At 37.5% G+C, this 24,797-nt stretch overlaps 1 protein-coding gene and 1 pseudogene across 1 annotated transcript; both read left to right on the top strand.

The window, feature by feature from the left end:
* On the top strand, nucleotides 1–24,604 carry LOC127160787 (C3a anaphylatoxin chemotactic receptor-like). Its single transcript, XM_051103452.1, has 5 exons — nucleotides 1–154; nucleotides 2,941–3,005; nucleotides 21,770–21,845; nucleotides 22,539–22,589; nucleotides 22,965–24,604. Exon 5 carries the CDS (start codon nucleotides 22,990–22,992, stop codon nucleotides 23,896–23,898), a length of 909 nt encoding a protein of 302 aa, XP_050959409.1. The 5' UTR covers nucleotides 1–154; nucleotides 2,941–3,005; nucleotides 21,770–21,845; nucleotides 22,539–22,589; nucleotides 22,965–22,989; the 3' UTR covers nucleotides 23,899–24,604.
* LOC127160793 (C3a anaphylatoxin chemotactic receptor-like) lies at nucleotides 7,287–19,185 on the top strand (annotated as a pseudogene).
* Nucleotides 24,605–24,797: the final 193 nt, after the last annotated feature.

Raw genomic sequence — 24,797 nt, 5'->3', positions numbered from 1 at the left:
GTGGTTATCTCCGTAAAAGCGGAGTCGGGGTTGTTTCTCGCATGACCAGATGGTGGAATGTCCCAGACCACTGGGCTTCTGACTCCGGACCACGAGTGAGGATGGGGACGACTCTCGCAGACGTCTTCTGCTGTCTTAACTACTGCAATGCAGAGTGAGTGTGTTCTGTTTGGCACTTCATGGAAATTCGGTGCGTACTGTATGGGTAGCTAAGCTACTGGGTCAGATGATATAATTTCTACAGTTATGGAGTGGTCAGATGTTAAGCTAGATAACTGACTTTAACATCAATTGGAAGAGCATTTTAAGATCAGTAAACAGAAGCAGTAACACATGATTAATAGTTGCTAAATGTACAATCAGAGTGCCGCAATGTGTTCTCATTTTAACGTAAGAACAACAGGAAAACTGAAGGGGTTAAACAGCGTTTTTTTTAAAAATGCTGAAAATGTTTTAAAAGTTTTTAAAGATATTTGTCAGATTAAATAGACGCTAAGGAGAATCAGGTAAAAAAGGGACTAAGTTTGTGTTTGTGTTTGTTTTTTGTTTTTTGGAAAGCACATCACTAACAGTAGGGTAAATAACTTTGAAATGCTGAAACTTTATGGGTTTAGATGTGATTCAGACACTAATCTCACTGTTAAATTATTATTATGATAGCTGCAAAGATATAGCATGAGCAGAGAGTGCCAGCCTCAAAGCCGGTGTGAATCTTGATTTGCAGTCTAAAACCCTCCAAGAAAACCTGGAGTGATTATATACATATTTATATGCTATATTTATATCTATTAACAATTTGGGGGAACTTAAATCTTGCATGCCCGTATTTTTATCATCTTGAAATACAACAGCTGAATGAGAAATTATCTTGTCTCAGACTCTGAGAAAGAGTGATTTCATCAGGTTATTTTTAGAAAGTTCGATGACAAGTGAAACTGGTCATTTTCTAGGACAATAATGGTTTTTAGTAATTGATATTGCTAATAGGCATTAGTCAATGCTACTAGCTATTTTTTGGGTTTAACAATGTAACCGCTATTACACCAGTCTTTGCAAATATTTTTGAAGATTTTGATTCAACACCTTACTGGTGTCACATCTAGCTAGTGAGATGTGAGATGTTAGGACACATCAGATTTCTGGAACTATTCAAAAGCTGAGATTCTTTTGAGGATGTAACTACAGGTGTAGTTGGATTATAAAGTTTTTCAGATGAGCTGCAATTTGTTAAGTTCAGGGCTCAATGTCTGATACCTACTCCTATAAATACTATTCTGGTTTCGTAACAGAAAAAAACATGCATTTTCTGTCAAGCTGCTGAAATGCATTATACAAATGAACTGGAATAGTATTTATAAGAGTAGGTATGAGAAAGAATTGTTGAAATCTAGTACAAATTATAGTACTTACAGAATCTAGTAAAAAAATATATATAATATTTACAAATATCATTTATGCATTAAGCAAACGTTGAGTGCATTTTAAAATAATGAAAATGCCATCATTTTGTATCTGGAGTCATCGCAGGAGTAGGTGTCATCTATTCACAGGTGCTGGGCCATATTAAGTCTTCATAAGTTTGACATAGTAGTCAAACTTAGTAATCAAAGTAGTTTGACACGTTCAAAGGATGATACGTTCAATAACTAATGAATAATGTAATTAGAATGTAATTTCATGTTGACAGCACGTTTTCGCTCTTATCTCAGTATTATTTACATTTAACAATATTTTATTGTTTTTGAAAAAGAGACGGTCCCTAAGTCGAGCGTGAATAAGAAGCTAAGAAAGACGGAAGCGTCACATTTTTAAGTTGGAACGGATAGCGTCAATAAGAAGCTGCGAATAAGAAGCTGGATTCAGCCTTGTAGATAATTCAACATTAAAATAACTAGAACATTAATATGGTATAATATAATATAATAAATATAATATAATATATAATAATGATATATTTATAAAAAAAAATTATAAAAAAAAGTTAGATTATTGGCATAATTTAAACTTTAGCATTACATTACATGACGAAACGTGACAAAAAGCAACTCTCTAATGTACGAACTTGCCACAAAGTTAACGTTACCTATTTAGAATTTCTGAAACTAAACAAAGAAAGTACACTGTAAAAAACAATTAAGTTGTTGAGTCAACTTAAAATAATCTGTAACCTGGCTGCCTTAAAATTTTAAGTTCAGTCAACTCAAAAATAGTTTATTCAGCTTGAAATGTTAAATTATACTAAGTGACAACTTAGATATTTGAGTTGAATCAACTTAAAATTAAAAAGGCAGCTGGGTTACTTACCCCTCTGTTAAGTTTGCAAACACAAATATCTAAGTTGTTACTTAGTACATCTTAACATTTCAAGTTGACTAAACTTAGTTTAGTTGACTGAACTTAAAATTTCAAGGCAGCAGGGTAACAAATTATTTTAAGCTTACTCAACAAATTGTGTTAATTCTTTACAGTGTGCAAAAATTGCATTAAAATACAACATATGCAGAATTGTTAGCACATTTATTAACATCAAATATTAAAACTGTGTTTTAGTACGTTACTTAAAAGAGCTTACCTGTCGGTTGGAGCTAAACGAAAATGGTGACCGGAAAACTCCTGTCCTGTTCAGATCTTCGCAGGGGGGGTAGATTGAGGTGCGCAGCTTAACAGAGTAAAGTTAACAACATAACATTTAACTCTGATAATTTTCACCAACAGTAAAAAGTATCTTTCACTATTTGGTGTTGGGTTAACTCTTTAAGAATAAAGATAGAATAACACTGCTTGATAACACTGCTGATTTTACTGTGTAATGTTAAAAAGTCAAGTGTGGAAAGCCCAACTAAAGCAATCACTGACCACTGTAATGGTAACCAAAAAGTTATTTTCACTTTCAGTGATTCTGTTTGTTAACATCAGGTGTCTTCAACAACTCTGTTTTAGGGACCTGAAAACACAAGCTTTTGAACATGATGCCTGTATCATCTCCACATAAACAACAAAAAAAGGTGAATTTGTGAAAAAAAGATGACATCATGTGCATGTTTATTATGTTTATGAAGGGTGTTTCTTGATCGCCAACTACTGGCCTGGCATGCAAAAAAAGTATTCATTAGTATAGTGCTTTTTTGTTTCCAGTGAAACCAATATTTTTGTTTAAATTGTACTTATCTTTTTGTGCAGTTTTACTCATTTTGAATGGCTAATTTGTAAGCATCTCATTGATTAATTCTAATTCATTGATTAATTCTTATGTATTACATTTAATTAATAATATTGCTTGTAATCTGTACACAATTTTATTGAGTAAATTTAATGTATCACTTTTTACAGTGTAAAAAGCAACAAAATAAATCAAAATAACAAATAATAAGATAATAAAATCTGATTTCTGGCATGAATATAAACTTGTAAAGATAATAGTTAACAATTTAAAAGGATAAAAAAAGGAAAAAAATACCAGTTGGTCATTATTACAAAATGTTAGCACAAAAACGTTTATGGAACATGCTATTTTCGAATTGTTAGTTGGGCATTCATCTAAAAATTTTAAATGTTACTGTATGTTTCAGAACATTGAAAACAGAGCTGTTAAGAAACAGAGTTGCGACATGCTTTGATCTCACCGCCACACGGTCACGTGGTTCGTGGGGCTCTCAATAGTTCCAAACAACTCTGAGCTGTCAATCTCTTTGAATGAGTTTAAGTAGGACAGACAGCAGTTTCACTATATTTTTAGAAATTACTTCTAATTAATAACACATAATGTGCATTGATTGTGCATTGATAACTAATAGCTGATTATTTTATTCTGGGGAGTGATAAAGAGACAATATGTTCTCCTTGGTGGTCAAATGTGATCAAAACGCTTAAGTGTAACCTTTAATCAATTAAATAATTGTACTATATTTTTGTAACGGAGTGAATGAGACGAGAGGCGAGCGGATCCATATGCACGCTTTTATTAATGGGATAAGACAGATACATGGTCAATGCAGGCAGGGTCAGACGAACAAGCAAACAGGAACAACGCAGGCTAAGCACAGTGGGAGTCCGTAAAACAGGCAAGAGTAAAACCAGGGGCGAACGGTATCCGAAACGGGGCAATCCAAGAGAATAGTCCAACAATGCGAGCGATAGTCCGAAAAGGCAGGCGGCAGACAAATGTAAATGAGATGACCAGGCAGGAACGTAAACACAGGGAACTAGGATACAGGGATACAAGGAAACAAGGAAACGCTAACAATCACAACAATCCATGAAGTGCACTGGGGAGGTCCGGGGCTTTTATACAGTCTCTGATTGGATGCGGGTGACACGAGTGGTGGCTGATGGGTAATGAAGTCCGGGGTGGGATGCAACAGACTGTGTGTGTGTAAGTAGAGTGAGGGTGACATCTGGTGGCGAGCGGTCCGCAGAACACCGACCAGATTCGTTACATAGCCCCCCCCCAAGGAGCGGCTTCCAGACGCTCCAACAGAATAACAGTCCAGGGGAGCGGTGGGGCGGGAGCCAGACAGGGCGAGGGCTGGAGGACCAGGTCCCTGTGGAGGACCCGGTGATTGAGGCAGGACCGGCAGAGCAGGAACCCTCCAGGGTGGAGGCGGAGCAGGGGCCCTCCAGGGGGGAGCAGGAGGCGCAGGAGCCCTCCAGGGCGGAGCCGGAGGCGGGATAGGCGACGCCAGAGCCCTCCAGGGCGGAGCCGGAGGCAGAGCATGAGGCGCGGGCGCCCTCCAGGGTGGAGCAGGAGGCGCAGGAGCCCTCCGAGGTGGAACAGGAGGCGGAGCGGTCCTCCAGGGCGGAACAGGAGGCGGAGCAGGAGGCGGAGCAGCCCTCCAGGGCGAAACAGGAATCTGCGTCACGGTCTGGGACCTGGGGAAAGCAGGGACAGAGGAGGCAGACAGAATAGGGGGAGAAGGCGTAGCAGCCCTCCGGGGCGGAACAGGAGGCGGAGCAGGAGGCGCCGCAGCCCTCCGGGGCAGAACAGGAGGCGGAGCAGGAGGCGCAGCAGCCATCCGGGGCGGAACAGGAGGCGCAGCAGCCCTCCGGGGCGGAACAGGAGGCGCCGCAGCCCTCCGGGGCGGAACAGGAGGCTGCGTCATAAACTGGGACCTGGGGAGAACAGTGACAGAGGATGCAGACAGAAAAAAGGGAGAAGCAGAGAGTTTAGCGGTTAACGCCCCCTCCATAAGAGGTTCTACGGCAGGCGCCGACACCTCTGGAGGCATTGGCGCAGCTTCTCCGATGGGGAAGGCCTCAGGAGCAGACTTGAGACCAGACGGGGCTCTGAAGCAGGCTTGTGATCAGACGGGAGCTCTGGAGCAGGCTTGAGACCAGACGGGAGCTCTGCAGCAGGCTTGAGATCAGAGAGGAACTCTGGAGCAGGCTTGAGATCAGATGGGAGCTCTGGAGCAGGCTTGAGATCAGACGGGAGCTCTGGAGCAGACTGGCGAACAGACGTGGCCTCAGGGGTTGATTTGTGAACAGACATGGCCTCAGGGATTGACTTGGGAACAGACGTGACCTCAGGGGCACAGTGTGCAGCCCACACACACCAGATGGCAACCGCCATTAAAGGAAGAGCAGCAGCGGGAGGTTGTGGTGGGTCCAGTACGCTGGCTATCATGATAGGCCGTGATCGTGGGATGTCTGATAAGAGGTGACTTGACCCTGGGTCGTCGGACGGGGCATGACCAGACTCTGGGCCATCGGACGGGGCATGACCTGACTTTGGGCCGTCGGACGGGGCATGGTAAGGCTCTGGGGGGTCAGACGAGACGTGACTTGGCTCTGGAACAGCAGCAATAACTTCATTTGACTCATGAAGATCAGCTGTGGTTTGACTTGGTTCGTGGAGATCGGCTGTGACTTGACTTGATGCGTGAAGATCAGTAGTGACCTGATTTGACTCATGGAGATTAGCGGTGACTTGACTTGGCTCATGGAGATCAGCAGTGACTTGATCTGACACGTGAAGACCAGCGGTGACTTGAACTGGCTTGTGAAGATCAATGACTTTACTTGACTCAGGAACCACGGCTGTAACGTTGCTTGACTTAGGAAGAGCGGCCCTGACTTCACTTGGCTTGTGAAGGTTAACAATGACTTTACTTGGCTCAGGAACGACAGCCTTGAGGTTGCTTGACGCAGGAACGACAGCCTTGAGGTTGCTTGACGCAGGAACGACAGCCTTGACGTTGCTGGACTTGGAAGCTTGACTGGACTTGGAAGCTTGACTGGACTTGGAGGCTACAGCTGTAGCCTGACTTGACTCCGGAGCAGCGGCTGAAGCTTGACTTGGCTCTGGAATAACAGCAGCAGCTTGACCTGGCTCATGAGGATCTGCTACAACCTGGCTTGACTCATGGAGATCCGCTGTACTGGGACTTGACTCATGAACAACATGGCTTGGCTCAGGAGCAACAGCTGTCACATGACTTGACTCAGGAACAACATGGCTTGACTCAGAAACAACAGCTGTAGCGTGACTTGACTCAGGAACAACATGGCTTGACTCAGGAACAACAGCTGTAACGTGACTTGACTCGTGGGGAACAGCTGTGACTTGGCTTGACTCATGGAGAACGACAGCTTTGGCTTGACTTGACTCAGGGGTAGCCGCCGCGACATGGAGCACCACTTTAGCTGCCCATACCGTCATTAGGGGTGTGTCCAGCACGTGGGCCATCATGACCACAGGTGGCGTCCGGGTCCGGACCACAGGTTCTGGAATGGCAGCCATCTTGTGCAGTGGCTCTGGCGTGGCAGCCATCTTGTGCAGTGGCTCTGGAAAGATGGCTGTAACTTGACTTGGGACAGGGGCGACAGCTGTAATTTGACTTGACACAGGAACAATAGCCACAGCTTGACTTGACTTGGAAACTTGACTTAACTCAGGAAACACAGTAGCAACTTGCCTTGACTCGGAAACTTGACTTGACTCAGGAAATACAGCTGCAACTTGACTTGACTTGGAAACTTGCCTTGACTCAGGAAATACAGCTGCAGCTTGACTTGACTTGGAAACTTGCCTTGACTCAGGAAATGCAGCTGCAACTTTATATGGCTCTGGTATGGCGGCTGTGACGTGACGGAGCTCTGTCCTCGCCGCCATCTTGTGAACGGGCTCCGCCGTCGCCGCCATCTTGTGAGCGCGCGCCGGCGCCGCCGGCGCCGTCATCTTGTGAACGGGCACCGCTGTCGCCGCCATTGCTCGAGCGCGCTCCGTCACGGCCGCCATTTCACGAGCGATCCAGGCGGCTAGCGCGTTCGCGGCATCGTGCTCAGGCATGACCGCCAATTTGCGAGTGGGACGTGCGGTCGCCATAGCCGCGTTGTCGCGCTCCCTCTGCGCGACCCCCACGGTGCACGGCGAACCCACACACAACAGTGCAAAGTTCAGAAAATCCGCGAGTAATGAACGCGGACCCTCGCGTCTTAATCTCGCCTTCAGTGGCTCGTTGACACCATCACAAAAAATCTCCATGATAGTACAGTCCGGTAGGGTGGAAAAATTGGCAATGGCCAGAAACTCACGGATATACTGCTCTAGCGTGTGTGGTCCTTGTTTGATCCGGAAAAGAATTCTGTCAGTGTCCATATCGAATGAATGTCCGGGGTGAAAGCTGCTGGATCCTGTGTTGATGGATTGTTCTGTAACGGAGTGAATGAGATGAGAGGCGAGCGGATCCATATGCACGCTTTTATTAATGGGATAAGACAGATACATGGTCAATGCAGGCAGGGTCAGACGAACAAGCAAACAGGAACAACGCAGGCTAAGCACAGTGGGAGTCCGTAAAACAGGCGAGAGTAAAACCAGGGGCGAACGGTATCCGAAACGGGGCAATCCAAGAGAATAGTCCAACAATGCGAGCGATAGTCCGAAAAGGCAGGCGGCAGACAAACGTAAATGAGATGACCAGGCAGGAACGTAAACACAGGGAACTAGGATACAGGGATACAAGGAAACAAGGAAACGCTAACAATCACAACAATCCATGAAGTGCACTGGGGAGGTCCGGGGCTTTTATACAGTCTCTGATTGGATGCGGGTGACACGAGTGGTGGCTGATGGGTAATGAAGTCCGGGGTGGGATGCAACAGACTGTGTGTGTGTAAGTAGAGTGAGGGTGACATCTGGTGGTGAGCGGTCCGCAGAACACCGACCAGATTCGTTACAATTTTAGTTCAGTTCTAGTTAGTTGATATTTTTGTTTAGAGATTCTTGGAACTAAATAATAAGTGTGCTGCTCTGTCTTGCCTGTTGCCAGTTTTCAGTGTCCTCTTGAGTTTTCAGCCCCTTATCATTATAACTTATCTTTCATGGTGTGAACGGGGGGTTTACTTTGAATGCGCAAACTGATATACATGACGTGGAAATGAGAATATGTAACACCCACAACCAAATATAGATATATATATATATAGAACTTAATGGAAAGTTCGGATCATTTTACCGACTCGGACCTTTGAGTCTCGCTCAGCAAAATGAACAAATATTTTTTTAGTAGAGTCATTTCATTAATTTTAGCAAAATGTAATTAAAAAATGTTACGTGTTACTTCCCTAACACATTTACTGCTTACACAAACGTTAATCACACCTACAAACAAGACAAAGATGTAGTCTATGATTAGCTCGCCTCACTTCTTCTCTGACAAGTTTTTCAGTCAACTCAAAAATAGTTTATTCAACTTGAAATGTTAAATTATACTAAGTGACAACTTAGATATTTGAGTTGAATCAACTTAAAATTTTAAGGCAGCTGGGTTACTTACCCCTCTGTTAAGTTTGCAAACACAAATATCTAAGTTGTTACTTAGTACAACTTAACATTTCAAGTTGACTAAACTTATTTTAGTTGACTGAACTTAAAGTTTCAAGGCAGCAGGGTAACAAATTATTTTAAACTGACTCAACAAATTGTGTTTATTCTTTACAGTGTGCAAAAATTGCATTAAAATACAACATATGCAGAATTGTTAGCACATTTATTAACATCAAATATTAAAACTGTGTTTTAGTACGTTACTAAAAAGAGCTTACCTGTCGGTTGGAGCTAAACGAAAATGGTGACCAGAAAACTCCTGTCCTGTTCAGTTCTTCGTAGGGGGGATAGATTGAGGTGCGCAGTCTAACAGATTAAAATTAAAGTTAACAACATAACATTTAACTCTGATAATTTTCACCAACAGTAAAGAGTATCTTTCACTATTTGGTGTTGGGTTAACTCTTTAAGAATAAAGATAGAATAACACTGCTTGATAACACTGCTGATTTTACTGTGTAATGTTAAAAAGTCAAGTGTGGAAAGCCCAACTAAAGCAATCACTGACCACTGTAAAGTTATTTTCACTTTCAGTGATTCTCTTTGTTAACATCAGGTGTCTTCAACAACTCTGTTTTAGAGACCTGAAAACACAAGCTTTTGAACATGATGCCTGTATCATCTCCATATAAACAACAAAAAAAGGTGAATTTGTGAAAAAAAAGATGACGTCATGTGCATGTTTATTATGTTTATGAAGGGTGTTTCTTGATCGCCAACTACTGGCCTGGCATGCAAAAAAAGTATTCATTAGTATAGTGCTTTTTTGTTTCCAGTGAAACCAATATTTTTGTTTAAATTGTACTTATCTTTTTGTGCAGTTTTACTCATTTTGAATGGCTAATTTGTAAGCATCTCATTGATTAATTCTAATTCATTGATTAATTCTTATGTATTACATTTAATTAATAATATTGATTGTAATCTGTACACAATTTTATTGAGTAAATTTAATGTATCACTTTTTACAGTGTAAAAAGCAACAAAATAAATCAAAATAACAAATAATAAGATAATAAAATCTGATTTCTGGCATGAATATAAACTTGTAAAGATAATAGTTAACAATTTAAAAGGATAAAAAAAGGAAAAAAATACCAGTTGGTCATTATTACAAAATGTTAGCACAAAAACGTTTATGGAACATGCTATTTTCGAATTGTTAGTTGGGCATTCATCTAAAAATTTTAAATGTTACTGTATGTTTCAGAACATTGAAAACAGAGCTGTTAAGAAACAGAGTTGCGACATGCTTTGATCTCGCCACCACATGGTCACGTGGTTCGTGGGGCTCTCAATAGTTCCAAACAACTCTGAGCTGTCAATCTCTTTGAATGAGTTTAAGTAGGACAGACAGCAGTTTCACTATATTTTTAGAAATTACTTCTAATTAATAACACATAATGTGCATTGATTGTGCATTGATAACTAATAGCTGATTATTTTATTCTGGGGAGTGATAAAGAGACAATATGTTCTCCTTGGCTGTCAAATGTGTTCAAAACGCTTAAGTGTAACCTTTAATCAATTAAATAATTGTACTATATTTTAGTTCAGTTCCAGTTAGTTGATATTTTTGTTTAGAGATTCTTGGAACTAAATAATAAGTGTGCTGCTCTGTCTTGCCTGTTGCCAGTTTTCAGTGTCCTCTTGAGTCTCATGCTAAATGCGTACGAGTTTTCAGCCCCTTATCATTATACTTTTCTTTCATGGTGTGAACGGGCGTTTACTTTGAATGCGCGAACTGATATACATGACGTGGAAATGAGAATATGTAACACCCACAACCAAATATATATATATATATATATATATATATATATATATATATATATAGAACTTAATGGAAAGTTCGGATCATTTTACCGACTCGGACCTTTGAGTCTCGCTCAGCAAAATGAACAAATATTTTTTTTAGTAGAGTCATTTCATTAATTTTAGCAAAATGTAATTAAAAAATATTACGTGTTACTTCCCTAACACATTTACTGCTTACACAAACGTTAATCACACCTACAAACAAGACAAAGATGTAGTCTATGATTAGCTCGCCTCACTTCTTCTCTGACAAGTTTTTCAGTCAACTCAAAAATAGTTTATTCAACTTGAAATGTTAAATTATACGAAGTGACAACTTAGATATTTGAGTTGAATCAACTTAAAATTTTAAGGCAGCTGGGTTACTTACCCCTCTGTTAGGTTTGCAAACACAAATATCTAAGTTGTTACTTAGTACAACTTAACATTTCAAGTTGACTAAACTTATTTTAGTTGACTGAATTTAAAATTTCAAGGCAGCAGGGTAGCAAATTATTTTAAGATGACTCAACAAATTGTGTTTATTCTTTACAGTGTGCACAAATTGCATCAAAATACAACATATGCAGTAATGTTAGCACATTTATTAACATCAAATATTAAAACTGTGTTTTAGTACGTTACTAAAAAGAGCTTACCTGTCGGTTGGAGCTAAACGAAAAAGGTGACCAGAAAACTCCTGTCCTGTTCAGTTCTTCGTGGGGGGGGAGTAGATTGAGGTGCGCATCTTAACAGATTAAAATTAAAGTTAACAACATAACATTTAACTCTGATAATTTTCACCAACAGTAAAGAGTATCTTTCACTATTTGGTGTTGGGTTAACTCTTTAAGAATAAAGATAGAATAACACTGCTTGATAACACTGCTGATTTTACTGTGTAATGTTAAAAAGTCAAGTGTGGAAAGCCCAACTAAAGCAATCACTGACCACTGTAATGGTAACCAAAAAGTTATTTTCACTTTCAATGATTCTCTTTGTTAACATCAGGTGTCTTCAACAACTCTGTTTTAGAGACCTGAAAACACAAGCTTTTGAACATGATGCCTGTATCATCTCCATATAAACAACAAAAAAAGGTGAATTTGTGAAAAAAAGATGACGTCATGTGCATGTTTATTATGTTTATGAAGGGTGTTTCTTGATCGCCAACTACTGGCCTGGCATGCATAACAGTATTCATTAGTATAGTGCTTTTTTGTTTCCAGTGAAACCAATATTTTTGTTAAAATTGTACTTATCTTTTTGTGCAATTTTACTCATTTTGAATGGCTAATTTGTAAGCATCTCATTGATTAATTCTAATTCATTGATTAATTCTTATGTGTTACATTTAATTAATAATATTGCTTGTAATCTGTACACAATTTTATTGAGTAAATTTAATGTATCACTTTTTACAGTGTAAAAAGCAACAAAATAAATCAAAATAACAAATAATAAGATAATAAAATCTGATTTCTGGCATGAATATAAACTTGTAAAGATAATAGTTAACAATTTAAAAGGATAAAAAAAGGAAAAAAATACCAGTTGGTCATTATTACAAAATGTTAGCACAAAAACGTTTATGGAACATGCTATTTTCAAATTGTTAGTTGGGCATTCATCTAAAAATTTTAAATGTTACTGTATGTTTCAGAACATTGAAAACAGAGCTGTTAAGAAACAGAGTTGCGACATGCTTTGATCTCGCCACCACACGGTCACGTGGTTCGTGGGGCTCTCAATAGTTCCAAACAACTCTGAGCTGTCAATCTCTTTGAATGAGTTTAAGTAGGACAGACAGCAGTTTCACTATATTTTTAGAAATTACTTCTAATTAATAACACATAATGTGCATTGATTGTGCATTGATAACTAATAGCTGATTATTTTATTCTGGGGAGTGATAAAGAGACAATATGTTCTCCTTGGCTGTCAAATGTGTTCAAAACGCTTAAGTGTAACCTTTAATCAATTAAATAATTGTACTATATTTTAGTTCAGTTCCAGTTAGTTGATATTTTTGTTTAGAGATTCTTGGAACTAAATAATAAGTGTGCTGCTCTGTCTTGCCTGTTGCCAGTTTTCAGTGTCCTCTTGAGTCTCATGCTAAATGCGTACGAGTTTTCAGCCCCTTATCATTATACTTTTCTTTCATGGTGTGAACGGGCGTTTACTTTGAATGCGCGAACTGATATACATGACGTGGAAATGAGAATATGTAACACCCACAACCAAATATATATATATATATATATATATATATATATATATATATATATATATATAGAACTTAATGGAAAGTTCGGATCATTTTACCGACTCGGACCTTTGAGTCTCGCTCAGCAAAATGAACAAATATTTTTTTAGTAGAGTCATTTCATTAATTTTAGCAAAATGTAATTAAAAAATATTACGTGTTACTTCCCTAACACATTTACTGCTTACACAAACGTTAATCACACCTACAAACAAGACAAAGATGTAGTCTATGATTAGCTCGCCTCACTTCTTCTCTGACAAGTTTTTCAGTCAACTCAAAAATAGTTTATTCAACTTGAAATGTTAAATTATACTAAGTGACAACTTAGATATTTGAGTTGAATCAACTTAAAATTAAAAAGGCAGCTGGGTTACTTACCCCTCTGTTAAGTTTGCAAACACAAATATCTAAGTTGTTACTTAGTACAACTTAACATTTCAAGTTGACTAAACTTATTTTAGTTGACTGAATTTAAAATTTCAAGGCAGCAGGGTAGCAAATTATTTTAAGATGACTCAACAAATTGTGTTTATTCTTTACAGTGTGCACAAATTGCATCAAAATACAACATATGCAGTAATGTTAGCACATTTATTAACATCAAATATTAAAACTGTGTTTTAGTACGTTACTAAAAAGAGCTTACCTGTCGGTTGGAGCTAAACGAAAATGGTGACCGGAAAACTCCTGTCCTGTTCAGTTCTTCGTGGGGGGGTAGATTGAGGTGCGCAGCTTAACAGATTAAAATTAAAGTTAACAACATAACATTTAACTCTGATAATTTTCACCAACAGTAAAGAGTATCTTTCACTATTTGGTGTTGGGTTAACTCTTTAAGAATAAAGATAGAATAACACTGCTTGATAACACTGCTGATTTTACTGTGTAATGTTAAAAAGTCAAGTGTGGAAAGCCCAACTAAAGCAATCACTGACCACTGTAATGGTAACCAAAAAGTTATTTTCACTTTCAATGATTCTCTTTGTTAACATCAGGTGTCTTCAACAACTCTGTTTTAGAGACCTGAAAACACAAGCTTTTGAACATGATGCCTGTATCATCTCCATATAAACAACAAAAAAAGGTGAATTTGTGAAAAAAAGATGACGTCATGTGCATGTTTATTATGTTTATGAAGGGTGTTTCTTGATCGCCAACTACTGGCCTGGCATGCATAACAGTATTCATTAGTATAGTGCTTTTTTGTTTCCAGTGAAACCAATATTTTTGTTAAAATTGTACTTATCTTTTTGTGCAATTTTACTCATTTTGAATGGCTAATTTGTAAGCATCTCATTGATTAATTCTAATTCATTGATTAATTCTTATGTGTTACATTTAATTAATAATATTGCTTGTAATCTGTACACAATTTTATTGAGTAAATTTAATGTATCACTTTTTACAGTGTAAAAAGCAACAAAATAAATCAAAATAACAAATAATAAGATAATAAAATCTGATTTCTGGCATGAATATAAACTTGTAAAGATAATAGTTAACAATTTAAAAGGATAAAAAAAGGAAAAAAATACCAGTTGGTCATTATTACAAAATGTTAGCACAAAAACGTTTATGGAACATGTTATTTTTGAATTGTTAGTTGGGCATTAATCTAAAAATTTTAAATGTTACTGTATGTTTCAGAACATTGAAAACAGAGCTGTTAAGAAACAGAGTTGCGACATGCTTTGATCTCGCTGCCACACGGTCACGTGGTTCATATATAGAACTTAATGGGAAGTTTGGATCATTTTACTGACTCGGACCTTTGAGTCTCGCTCAGCAAAATGAACAAATATTTTTTTAGTAGAGTCATTTCATTAATTTTAGCAAAATGTAATTAAAAAATGTTACGTGTTACTTCCCTAACACATTTACTGCTTACACGAACGTTAATCACACCTACAAACAAGACAAAGATTTAGTCTATGATTAGCTCGCCTCACCTCTTCTCTGACAAGTTTTTCACTATACTCTGACAGTTTCACTATATTTTCAGCAATTACTGCTAATTAATAACACATAATGTGCATTGATTGTGCATTGATAACTAATAGCTGATTATTTTATTCTGGGGAGTGATAAAGAGACAATATGTTCCCCTTGGTGGTCAAATGTGATCAAAACGCTTAAATGCAACCTTTAATCAATTAAATAATTGTACTATATTTTAGTTCAGTTCTAGTTAGTTGATATTTTTGTTTGGAGATTTTTTGGAACTAAATAATAAGTGTGCTGCTCTGTCTTGCCTTTTGCCAGTTTTTTTAGTGTCCTCTTAAGTTTTCAGCCCCTTATCATTATAACTTATCTTTCATGGTGTGAACGGGGGTTTACTTTGAATGCGCAAACTGATATACATGACGTGGAAATGAGAATATGTAACACCCACAACCAAATATATATATATGTAGAACTTAATGGGAAGTTTGGATCATTTTACCGACTCGGACCTTTGAGTCTCGCTCAGCAAAATGAACAAATATTCATTTCATTAATTTTAGTAAAATGTAATTAAAAAATGTTACGTGTTACTTCCCTAACACATTTACTGCTTACACAAACGTTAATCACACCTACAAACAAGACAAAAGTATAATGCTATAAGAAACAGAAAAGATAAATTAATTGTTTACCTGGGTCTTTAGTCTATGATTAGCTCACCTCACCTCTTCTCTGACAAGTTTTCGAGTTTGAGTCGTTCGTTCATCACGTGACAGCCCCATAAGCTTAACCAATGCAGTGTGAGCCAGAAAAAAAACTGATTAGTTCATCTCTCAAGTCTTCGAGTTCGAGTCGTTCGTTCATCACGTGACAGCCCCATAAGATGAACGACTCAAAACAGAACCTAACAGGATGTTGCGCGACTGAACGAATCACTCCCCAAAACGACTTGTTCCTCCTGAGTCGAACAACCCATCACTAATTCGTAGCATCCTGGACGTGCATCCCAGAGCCTGTGCTACATGAGCTTTTGTGCTTAAAAAGTGTACAATTTTTTATTTTTCATTCGCTAGGTAAGACCCTTCTTCCTTGGCTGGGATTGTTTCGAGTCCTTTGAAGCTGCTTTTAAACTGCATTTTGTAAGTTCAAAAATCGGGGCACCAATGAAGTCCATTATATGGAGAAAAATCCTGAAATGCTTTCCTCAAAGACTATAATTTCTTTACGACTGAAGACAGAAAATATGAACATCTTGGATGACAAGGGGGTGAGTAAATTATTTGCAAATTGTCATTCTGGAAGTGGACTTCTCCTTTAATGGCAACCTTAGCAAAATCAGTCAGTTGACTGATACTGTGTTTTTATCATAAAATATTGTAAAATAACAGCTGCAATGCAGCAAGACTAACAAATAAATTAAAAAATAAAAAATTGTATGGAGTTGTGTATCTCCCCCTAATCAGTCTGAATAACTCTGCACGGTGCTGCTCTGTCTTGTCCGCAACGTTTTGTGTGGTGTGAGAAAAATCAATTGCATGAGTCTCACAGTAAATTATTGAGATTTGGCAGCCCCTTATCATTATAGTGTGAACGGACCTTAACTTAGAATGTGCAGACTGATATACACAACATAGAAATTAGAAAATGTAAAACTACTGGATGCTACAATTGACTGATCAAAATGTAAAAAAATAAAATGTGATGTCTGACAGCAGCAGTTACATCAAGTTTGCTATGACATCACATTTTAGGCATTTATCAGACCTTTATCTATAAAATGTGGTGTCATTTCCAAACTTATGTAATTGCTGCTACACAACATCACAATATAGATAGTGGGCATCAGTGTTGAGAAACTAGTTGGTTACACGTTATTTTGATAGTCCACTTTAGACATTCTACTAACTATAAGTAAGTTTGCCACTACTAAAGCTAGCAAAAATCAATGTGAGGCTATATCTCCGTAATAGTTTGTCATATTGACACCAAACTTGGTGTGTGTTATAACAAGCATGACCTGAGCCTACCTGCAGTGTTTCGGTGCAGTGCCCCCTAGTGGTCAGGAGATACGAAAAATGGCTATTTTTCTTTATAACCTCTGAATGATTTGTCCAAAAATCACAAAACTGGTCTCTTTAGATTCGGTGTGTCATACCGAGTCGAACCATATCCAATTTTCCCATGTCAGCCATTTTGGGTGTCGGCCATTTTGAATTTAGCTTTAAAATGCTGTATCTTGAGAACGGATTAGCGTATCGTTTCGACATTAATTACAAAAATGTTCGGCACCATGCCCGGAATGTACATAAAAATTTTGGGGCCAGCGCCACCTTGTGGTCAAAATTTCTAACGAAATTTAAAAAAATGCTAATAACTTTTGCGTACATTAGCCTATTGAAATGAAACTGATTTTGATAGATTCCTTCGGTCATGCTGAGAACACCAATACCAATTTTGCCAATTTTGGCTGAACTTCCTGTCCGCCATTTTGATTCATGTTGAAAACCTACTTTTTCAAACTCCTCCTAGACCGTTAGTCCAATTTTCACCAAATTTGACTCAGATCATCTTCAGACCATGCTGACAAAAAGTTATGGATTTTGTGTCGATACACGAAACCGTTTTCGTTTAGCGCATCAACGAATTTACTGGAAAGATGCCAAATTGCATCGGAGTCTGTATCTCTGCAAAGCTTTGACATATTGACACCAAATTTTATATGTGCTGTTGTTACCACACTCTGACCAAGCCACAGTAATTTGGTAACAGTGCCACCTATGGGTCAGAAGTAATACGCCATTCACTAAACATTAATAATGAAATTTACAAAAATGCTAATAACTTCTGTTTACATTAGCCTTTTGGAATGAAACTGATGCCAATAGATTCCTTGGGTCAAGTCGAGAACATTGATACCCATTATGCCGAAATTGGCCAAACTTCCTGTCCGCCATTTTGATTAATGTACAAAACCTACTTTTTCAAACTCCTCCCAGACTGTTAGTCCGATCTTCACCAAATTTGACTCAGATCATCTTCAGACTATGCTGGCAAAAAGTTATGAATTTCGTGTCGATATACGAAACCGTTTTCGTTTAGCGCATCAACAAATTTGCTGGAAAGATGCCAAACTACATCTGAGGCTGTATCTCTGCAAAGCTTTGACATAATGACGGCAAACTTTGTGTGTGTCATTGTCATTTCACACAGAACACGTCACATCAATTTGAAAACAGCACCACCTGTTGGTCAAAAGTGATAAGCCATTAAATTTTATTACGATTGGTTGTATTTATGATTTTCAGCCATTTCAACTGATATTATCCTAAAATGGCTTAAGTTACTCATTGTTGTAGTCGGTCTGCTGCTACTTGCCGTGCTTAACTCCTCATTCTGCCTCTTTTGTGCTTGGCCCCGCAATTGCTGCTTGCAGCTATATTTTTTCTTGTCATTATAAGTCTGGACCGATACCTGTGCACATGGATGGTTGTTTGGGCTAAAAATAAACGAACTTTACTCAAAGCCAGGATCATCTGCATAATTGTGTGGGTTTCATCCATTGGCTGCAGCATTCCTTTCTTTATGGGTCCTTTCTTTAGGTTCACTTATGCATCTCTGATCACATATGAATTTACAGTGGGCTTCCTCATTCCCTTTCTGATTATTACATCTTCATATATAGTTATTGGAGTTTGAATCAGACGCCTCAAAAGGGGAAAGCAGCTCAGGTCATATCGGGTCATTATAACTATAACCCTTGTATTTTTCATATGTTGGTTTCCATACTATGTTTTACATTTTTATTCATTAAGTGCAGTAAAACATATCTGGAGAGGCAGTAAAAACAAAACCGTATTTAAGATTGTTAGTATCTATCTGGTTTGCCTAAACAGCTGTCTGAACCCCATTCTCTATGTGTTCATGTGTGATGAGTATAAGAAGAAGCTTAAACAGTCTCTGCAGCTGGTGCTGGAGACGGCTTTTGCTGAAAATCATCTGGACATTAAGGCAGATGAAAAAGGCACGAGCAGAACAAGAAAACCAAACTGAACTGTTAGATATGTAGAAAACTGGTCCCTTAATGATAAAGCTGGACCTAATCCAGTATGTACTTATCTAGCAGCAACTACAAAATTCATGTTTGATGTATGACTGTATGTAATTTGAGTTGTAAAACCAAACAGAGAAAATCTCAAGTATAGGTTAATGAACATTATATATGTTTATGAATCATTTCATGAATCCAAATATGCAAAAGCTAATTTTGTTATGCTGATTTCTGTTTCAACTTTATTCTGAATAAAACCACAGTGTATCAAAAATTCATGTTACCTGCATTTAATGGATTTTTGTTCTCAGTAGCAATTTTCTTTTGAAGGTTTCCCTAAAAAACAACAAAATAAATAAAAATAACAAATAATAAGATAATAAAATATGATTTCCAATCACAAATACAAAATTGTAAAGATATTGGTTAACAATTGAATCAGTTTAGCTGATTACATAGGACAAAAATAAATAAATAAAAATAAATGGCCCAAATACCAGGTCAAAGTGTTACAAATTTTGTTAATCTAACATTTTGTAACTGTTACTACTTGTTTCAGTTAAAAACATTCAAAATTCATGTTCCCATAGTGTTTGCAAAATTATAAAATGGAATGTTTCCTTAAAGTAAAACAACAACAACAACAACAACAACAAAATGTAAACATTGTGCAGAGAACATTCAGAAGTAACATTTTAATGGGAACTTAATGGAAACCATAGCAAAATGTCATTTGACTATGGAAGCCCATTTCTGCCACTGAATAAAAAATAAAAAAGGTAATTGCGACTTTTTATCTCACAATTCTGACTTAATAACTTGCAATTGCCAGTTTATATCTGTCACGAATCTGGACGGTGTCCCGCTGTCCGCTCACCACCAGATGTCACTCTCTCCCCATCATCACACTCTGACTGTTGTACCACACCCTGGACTACATCTCCCGTCATGCATCACGCTGATTGCGTCAGCACATGTGACCAATCAGCAGCACCATAAAAGCCCCGGACTTTCCCCTTGCAAGTCACGGATTGTTGATAGTGTTTCTCCCATTGTTTAGCGTTCTCTGGTTTCTAGTTCCTTGTGTTTTTGATTCCCTCGCCTGGCTCCCTGTTTATATCTGTTCACAATTGCCTTCGAGCTCGAAAAAAGGACTATTCTCTCGTCTCGCCTCTGACACTCCTGTTACTGTTGGTTTGACCCTGCCTGTACTGACCATGTATCTGTCTCGTTGGCTCGCAAATGGATCCGCTTGTTAAAACAATATTTCTAAATCATTTCTCAGAACTGCAAGTTTATATCACACAAATGTGACTTTATTTCTCAGAATTGTGACTTTATTTCTCGGAATTCTGACTTTATAACTCGCAATTGCGAGTTTATTTCTGTAACGCCACGCCAGCAGAGGAAGGCCTTGCTCATGGACTGTCTGTTACCGCTCCCTCTGCTGCTTCTTTGGTAACTTCCTGTTTGGCAGCTATTTAAGGAGGGCCATGCCAAACAGGAGGTTGCGAAGTATTGCTTTGTCTGTGTGGACTCTACCAATCGGTTTCTCTGTTTCATGCCTTGTTATTTTTTTTCCATGGTTCTTGTTTTATTTAATAGTCATAGTTTTTGTCTTGTTCCATTGCCTTGTTTATTTGTTACTTTGGACTGCTCTCTTGGATTTTAACCTTTCACATATTTTTTGGATTATGCTTTTGTCTTGCCCTGGATGTTACTGTTTGCTGGTGTCTGACCCTGCCTGTCTTGACCACGATCTGTACAATAAAGCTCGCACTTGGATCGATCCACGCTTCTGACAAGTCCCGTTGCAATATCATGCAATTGCAACTTTGTTTCTCAGAATTGCGAGTTTATATCACGCAACTCTGACTTAATAACTCACAATTGCCAGTTTATATCACACAATTCTAAATCATTTCTCAGAATTGCAAGTTTATATCACACACTTGTGACTTTATTTCTCAGAATTGTGACTTTATTTCTTGGAATTCTGACTTTTTAACTCACAATTGCCAGTTTATATCATGCAATTGCAACTTTGTTTCTTAGAATTGCAAGTTTATTTCACGCAACTCTGACTTAATAACTTACAATTGCCAGTTTATATCTCACAATTCAGAGGAAAAAGAGTGTCGGAAACAGGCTTCCATAGTTGACTGATACTGTGTTTTCATCATAAAATATTGTAAAATAAGTCTATTTATTTATCAAAAATAAAAAAGTTTTATAGAGTTGTGTATCTCCCCCAATCAGTGTCCACTTTGCAGACTGATATACACAACATAGAAATTAGAAAATGTAAAACCACTGGATGCTACAATTGACTGATCAGATTGTAAAAAAATAAAATGTGATGTCTGATAGCAGCAGTAACATCAAGTTTGCTGTGACACCACATTTTAGGCTTTATCTATAAATTGTGGTGTCATTTGCAAACTTGATGTTGTAACTGCTGCTACATAACATCACAACAGGTAGTGGGCATCAGTGTTGAGAAACTATTTTGTGGTGTTTTCTGTTCAATATGTGATTTTTTTTTCAGTAACACTTCTTGTTAGTATTGTGTATTCACCATGGTAACTGTTGTTTCCATAACCCAAAAATGTCACGTTATTTTTGCACTGTGTTGTTTTGTGTGTTTAAAAACAAAACAATGTATACACACTAAAAAAATGGGTCCCATGGCCAAACTAGTTGAGATCCACTGGCCTACACCACTAAACCACCAGTAAAAAAAAAAAAAAAAAAAAAAAAAATTAAAAATTCAGTCTCCACAAAACTGGTTTCTCAACCTGCTGCAGTCAGATGCCCAATGTGATGTGTGACCAGCCTTTAGTGATGTAATAGCAGTCTTTGCTGTCTGATATAAAACCAACAGTCTGTCACCAGGACCGAGAAGACAGAGCCAGATCAAGACTCAACTTGTACCAGTGCACCAACAGCTGAAAAAATGGGTATGTGTATTATTTATATTATATATTCAAATTGTATGTGTGTTTTTTTGCAGTAAATGCAAAACTGTGAAAGATACAATCAATGCACACATAGTAAAGATTGTAATGATTGTAAAAAATGATATAATTAAAATGATATAATTAAGTCAGGGCAAAACATGTTTTTCAATTTTTAAAATCTCAATGAAAGAAAGAATTAAAACATATATTAATAACAATAATAATTCATTCATTCATTCATTCATTAAATAACACACAAATAAATAAATAAATAAATAAACAAATACATTTCAGCTTAATTGTTAAGTTATTCAAGATTCAAACTGGCAAAAAATAAATAAAAATAGATAAATAAAAATAAAATAAACAGATTACAGAAAAGGTATTAAATAAACTTCTGGAACCAACGTTGAAATTACTTTTTCTAATTTGATTTTACTGAATATAACCACATTTACACAGCAAACACGTTATCAAGTGATACAATCGAATCTGTTTGTTCAAACTCTGGTCAATATCCGGTACATCTACAATAATTGCCAGTAATGGCCATACAAAGGCCAGTGCCAAAAGTTTCTTATTCACTAGTATAAAAAGACTCCTTAATCCACAGGAGCTGTTTGAGCAGGTCATAAGCAGACAAGCTAGAAGTATTTTATCTAACAATACACATGTGCTGTATCCTGAATATAGGTTAATGAATTCAGAGAGGAGGATCAAGGTTCCATTGTGCAGGTACAATAGGTATAAATATTCTTTTATTCCCTTGTCTGTTAAGTCTTTAAATGATCAAAAGTAAGTGTATTCTGTGGGTATGCTGGAGGTGGGTGTTTGGGGGTTGATGGATTAGGGTGGGAGTGTTAAGTGCATAGGTAACTTGCAATTGTGAGTTACAATGTCCAAGTCTGAGGGTCAGAATTGCAAGTTTATTCTCAGAATTGCAAGTTTATGTCTAACAATTCTGACTTAATAACTCGCAATTGCATATTACAAAGTTAGAACTCAAAGATAAATGTCACAGTTCGATTTTTAAAAACACATCAAGATGATAAGCTGAAGCTTCTGAAACAGATCCAAAATCAGCCCTCACTGTTTTCTCTCTCTTTCTTCTTTGTGTAGAAAGCACCAGTTTTGAAGCTGAAAAATGACCGGAAGCACAGTGCAAAACAACACTATGCAGCAGAAGGAATTGACAAACTTGGCGATCTTTTCAGCTTGCATTTCACTTGCCACCATTGTTGTGGGTCTCATTGGAAATGGGATTGTCATATTTCTGACTGGCTGCAGGATGAAGATGACTGTCAATGTCATGTGGTTTCTCAACTTGGCAGTTGCAGACTTCATCTACTTGTTATACTCATGCACAGAGCATCTTTCAGTTTTAGGCCAGTGGAAAAGTGAATTGCTGATGAATTTCATCATGATATCATCGATGAATCTGTTTGCTAGTATTTTCTTTCTTGTAGTTATCAGTCTGGACCGATGCCTGTGCACATGGATGGTTGTTTGGGCGCAAAACAAAAGAACTTTACTTGGAGCCAGGATCATCTGCATAATTGTGTGGGTTTCATCCATCTGCTGCAGCATTCCTTACTATATATTTATTCATAATAATTTATATCTGATAACATATGAATTTACAGTGGGCTTCCTCATGCCCTTTCTGATCATTGCATCTTCATATATAGCTATTGGAGTACGAATCAAACACTTCAAAAGCAGAAAGCAGCTCAGGTCATACCGGGTCATTATAACGGTAATCTTAGCTTTTTTCATATGTTGGTTTCCATACCATGTTTGGAGTTTTTATTCAATAACTGCAGAAGAAAATGACCAAGACGTGTTTAAAGTTGTCAGTTTCTACCTGGTTGATCTAAACAGCTGTCTGAACCCCTTTCTCTATGTGTTCATGTGTGATGAGTATAAGAAGAAGCTTAAACAGTCTCTGCAGCTGGTGCTGGAGACAGCTTTTGCTGAAGATCATCTGAGCTTTAGTGCAGATGGAAGTGGACGAACAGGACAAGAAAACCAAACGGAACTGTTAGATCTGTAGAAAAGTGGTCCCTAAATAGAGAACCTGGATCTAATCCAGTATGTTTACAGTCCTTATCTAGCAATTTGTAAAAAGCAGCAACTACAAAATTCATGCCTAATGCATGACTGTGTGTAATTGGTGTTGTGAAACCAAACAGAGGAAGTCTCTTCAAGTATAGGCTAATGAACATTATATATGTTTGTGAAACTTTTCATGAATCCAAATATGTAAAAGCTCATTTTGTTATGCTGATTTCTGTTTGAACTTTATTCTGAGTAAAACTAAATTGTGTCCAAAAGTCATATTACCTGCATTTAATAGATTTTCGCTCACGCAGTAGCAATTTTTTATTGAAGGGTTTTCCTAAAAAAACAACAAAATAAATAAAAATAACAAATAATAAGATAATAAAATATGATTTCTGGCACAAATACAAAATTGTAAAGATATTGGTTAACAATTGAATCAGTTTAGCTGATTACATATAGGACAAAAAAAAATACTACTTGGAACGTTTATGGAATGTTTTATTCCTAAATTGTTTTAGTCAGACATTTTTTTAAAGGATACTACATGTTAAGTTCAAAACATTCAAAATGCATGTTCCCTGAGGATATTTCCTTAAAGTTCACATAAAAAAACAACAAACATTTTAAAACATAAAAAACAATATTCAGAAGTAACATTTTATTGGGAACTCAATGGCAAACTTAGCAAAACGTCAGTTGAATGGTACTGTGTTTTTATTATAAAATATTGTAAAATAACAGCTGCAATGCAGCAAAACTAACAAATAAATTAAAAATGATAAAGTTTCATAGAGTGTCCTCTTTGTGCAACAATGTTTTTTTAACTGCATGAGAAAATGGATGTCTGGTGTGAGAAAAAATCAACTGCATGAGTTTTACTATAAATTC

The sequence above is a fragment of the Labeo rohita genome, unplaced genomic scaffold (assembly GCF_022985175.1).
Source record: "Labeo rohita strain BAU-BD-2019 unplaced genomic scaffold, IGBB_LRoh.1.0 scaffold_456, whole genome shotgun sequence".
NCBI lineage: Eukaryota > Metazoa > Chordata > Actinopteri > Cypriniformes > Cyprinidae > Labeo > Labeo rohita.
This window is presented reverse-complemented; position numbering and strand designations above follow the sequence as displayed.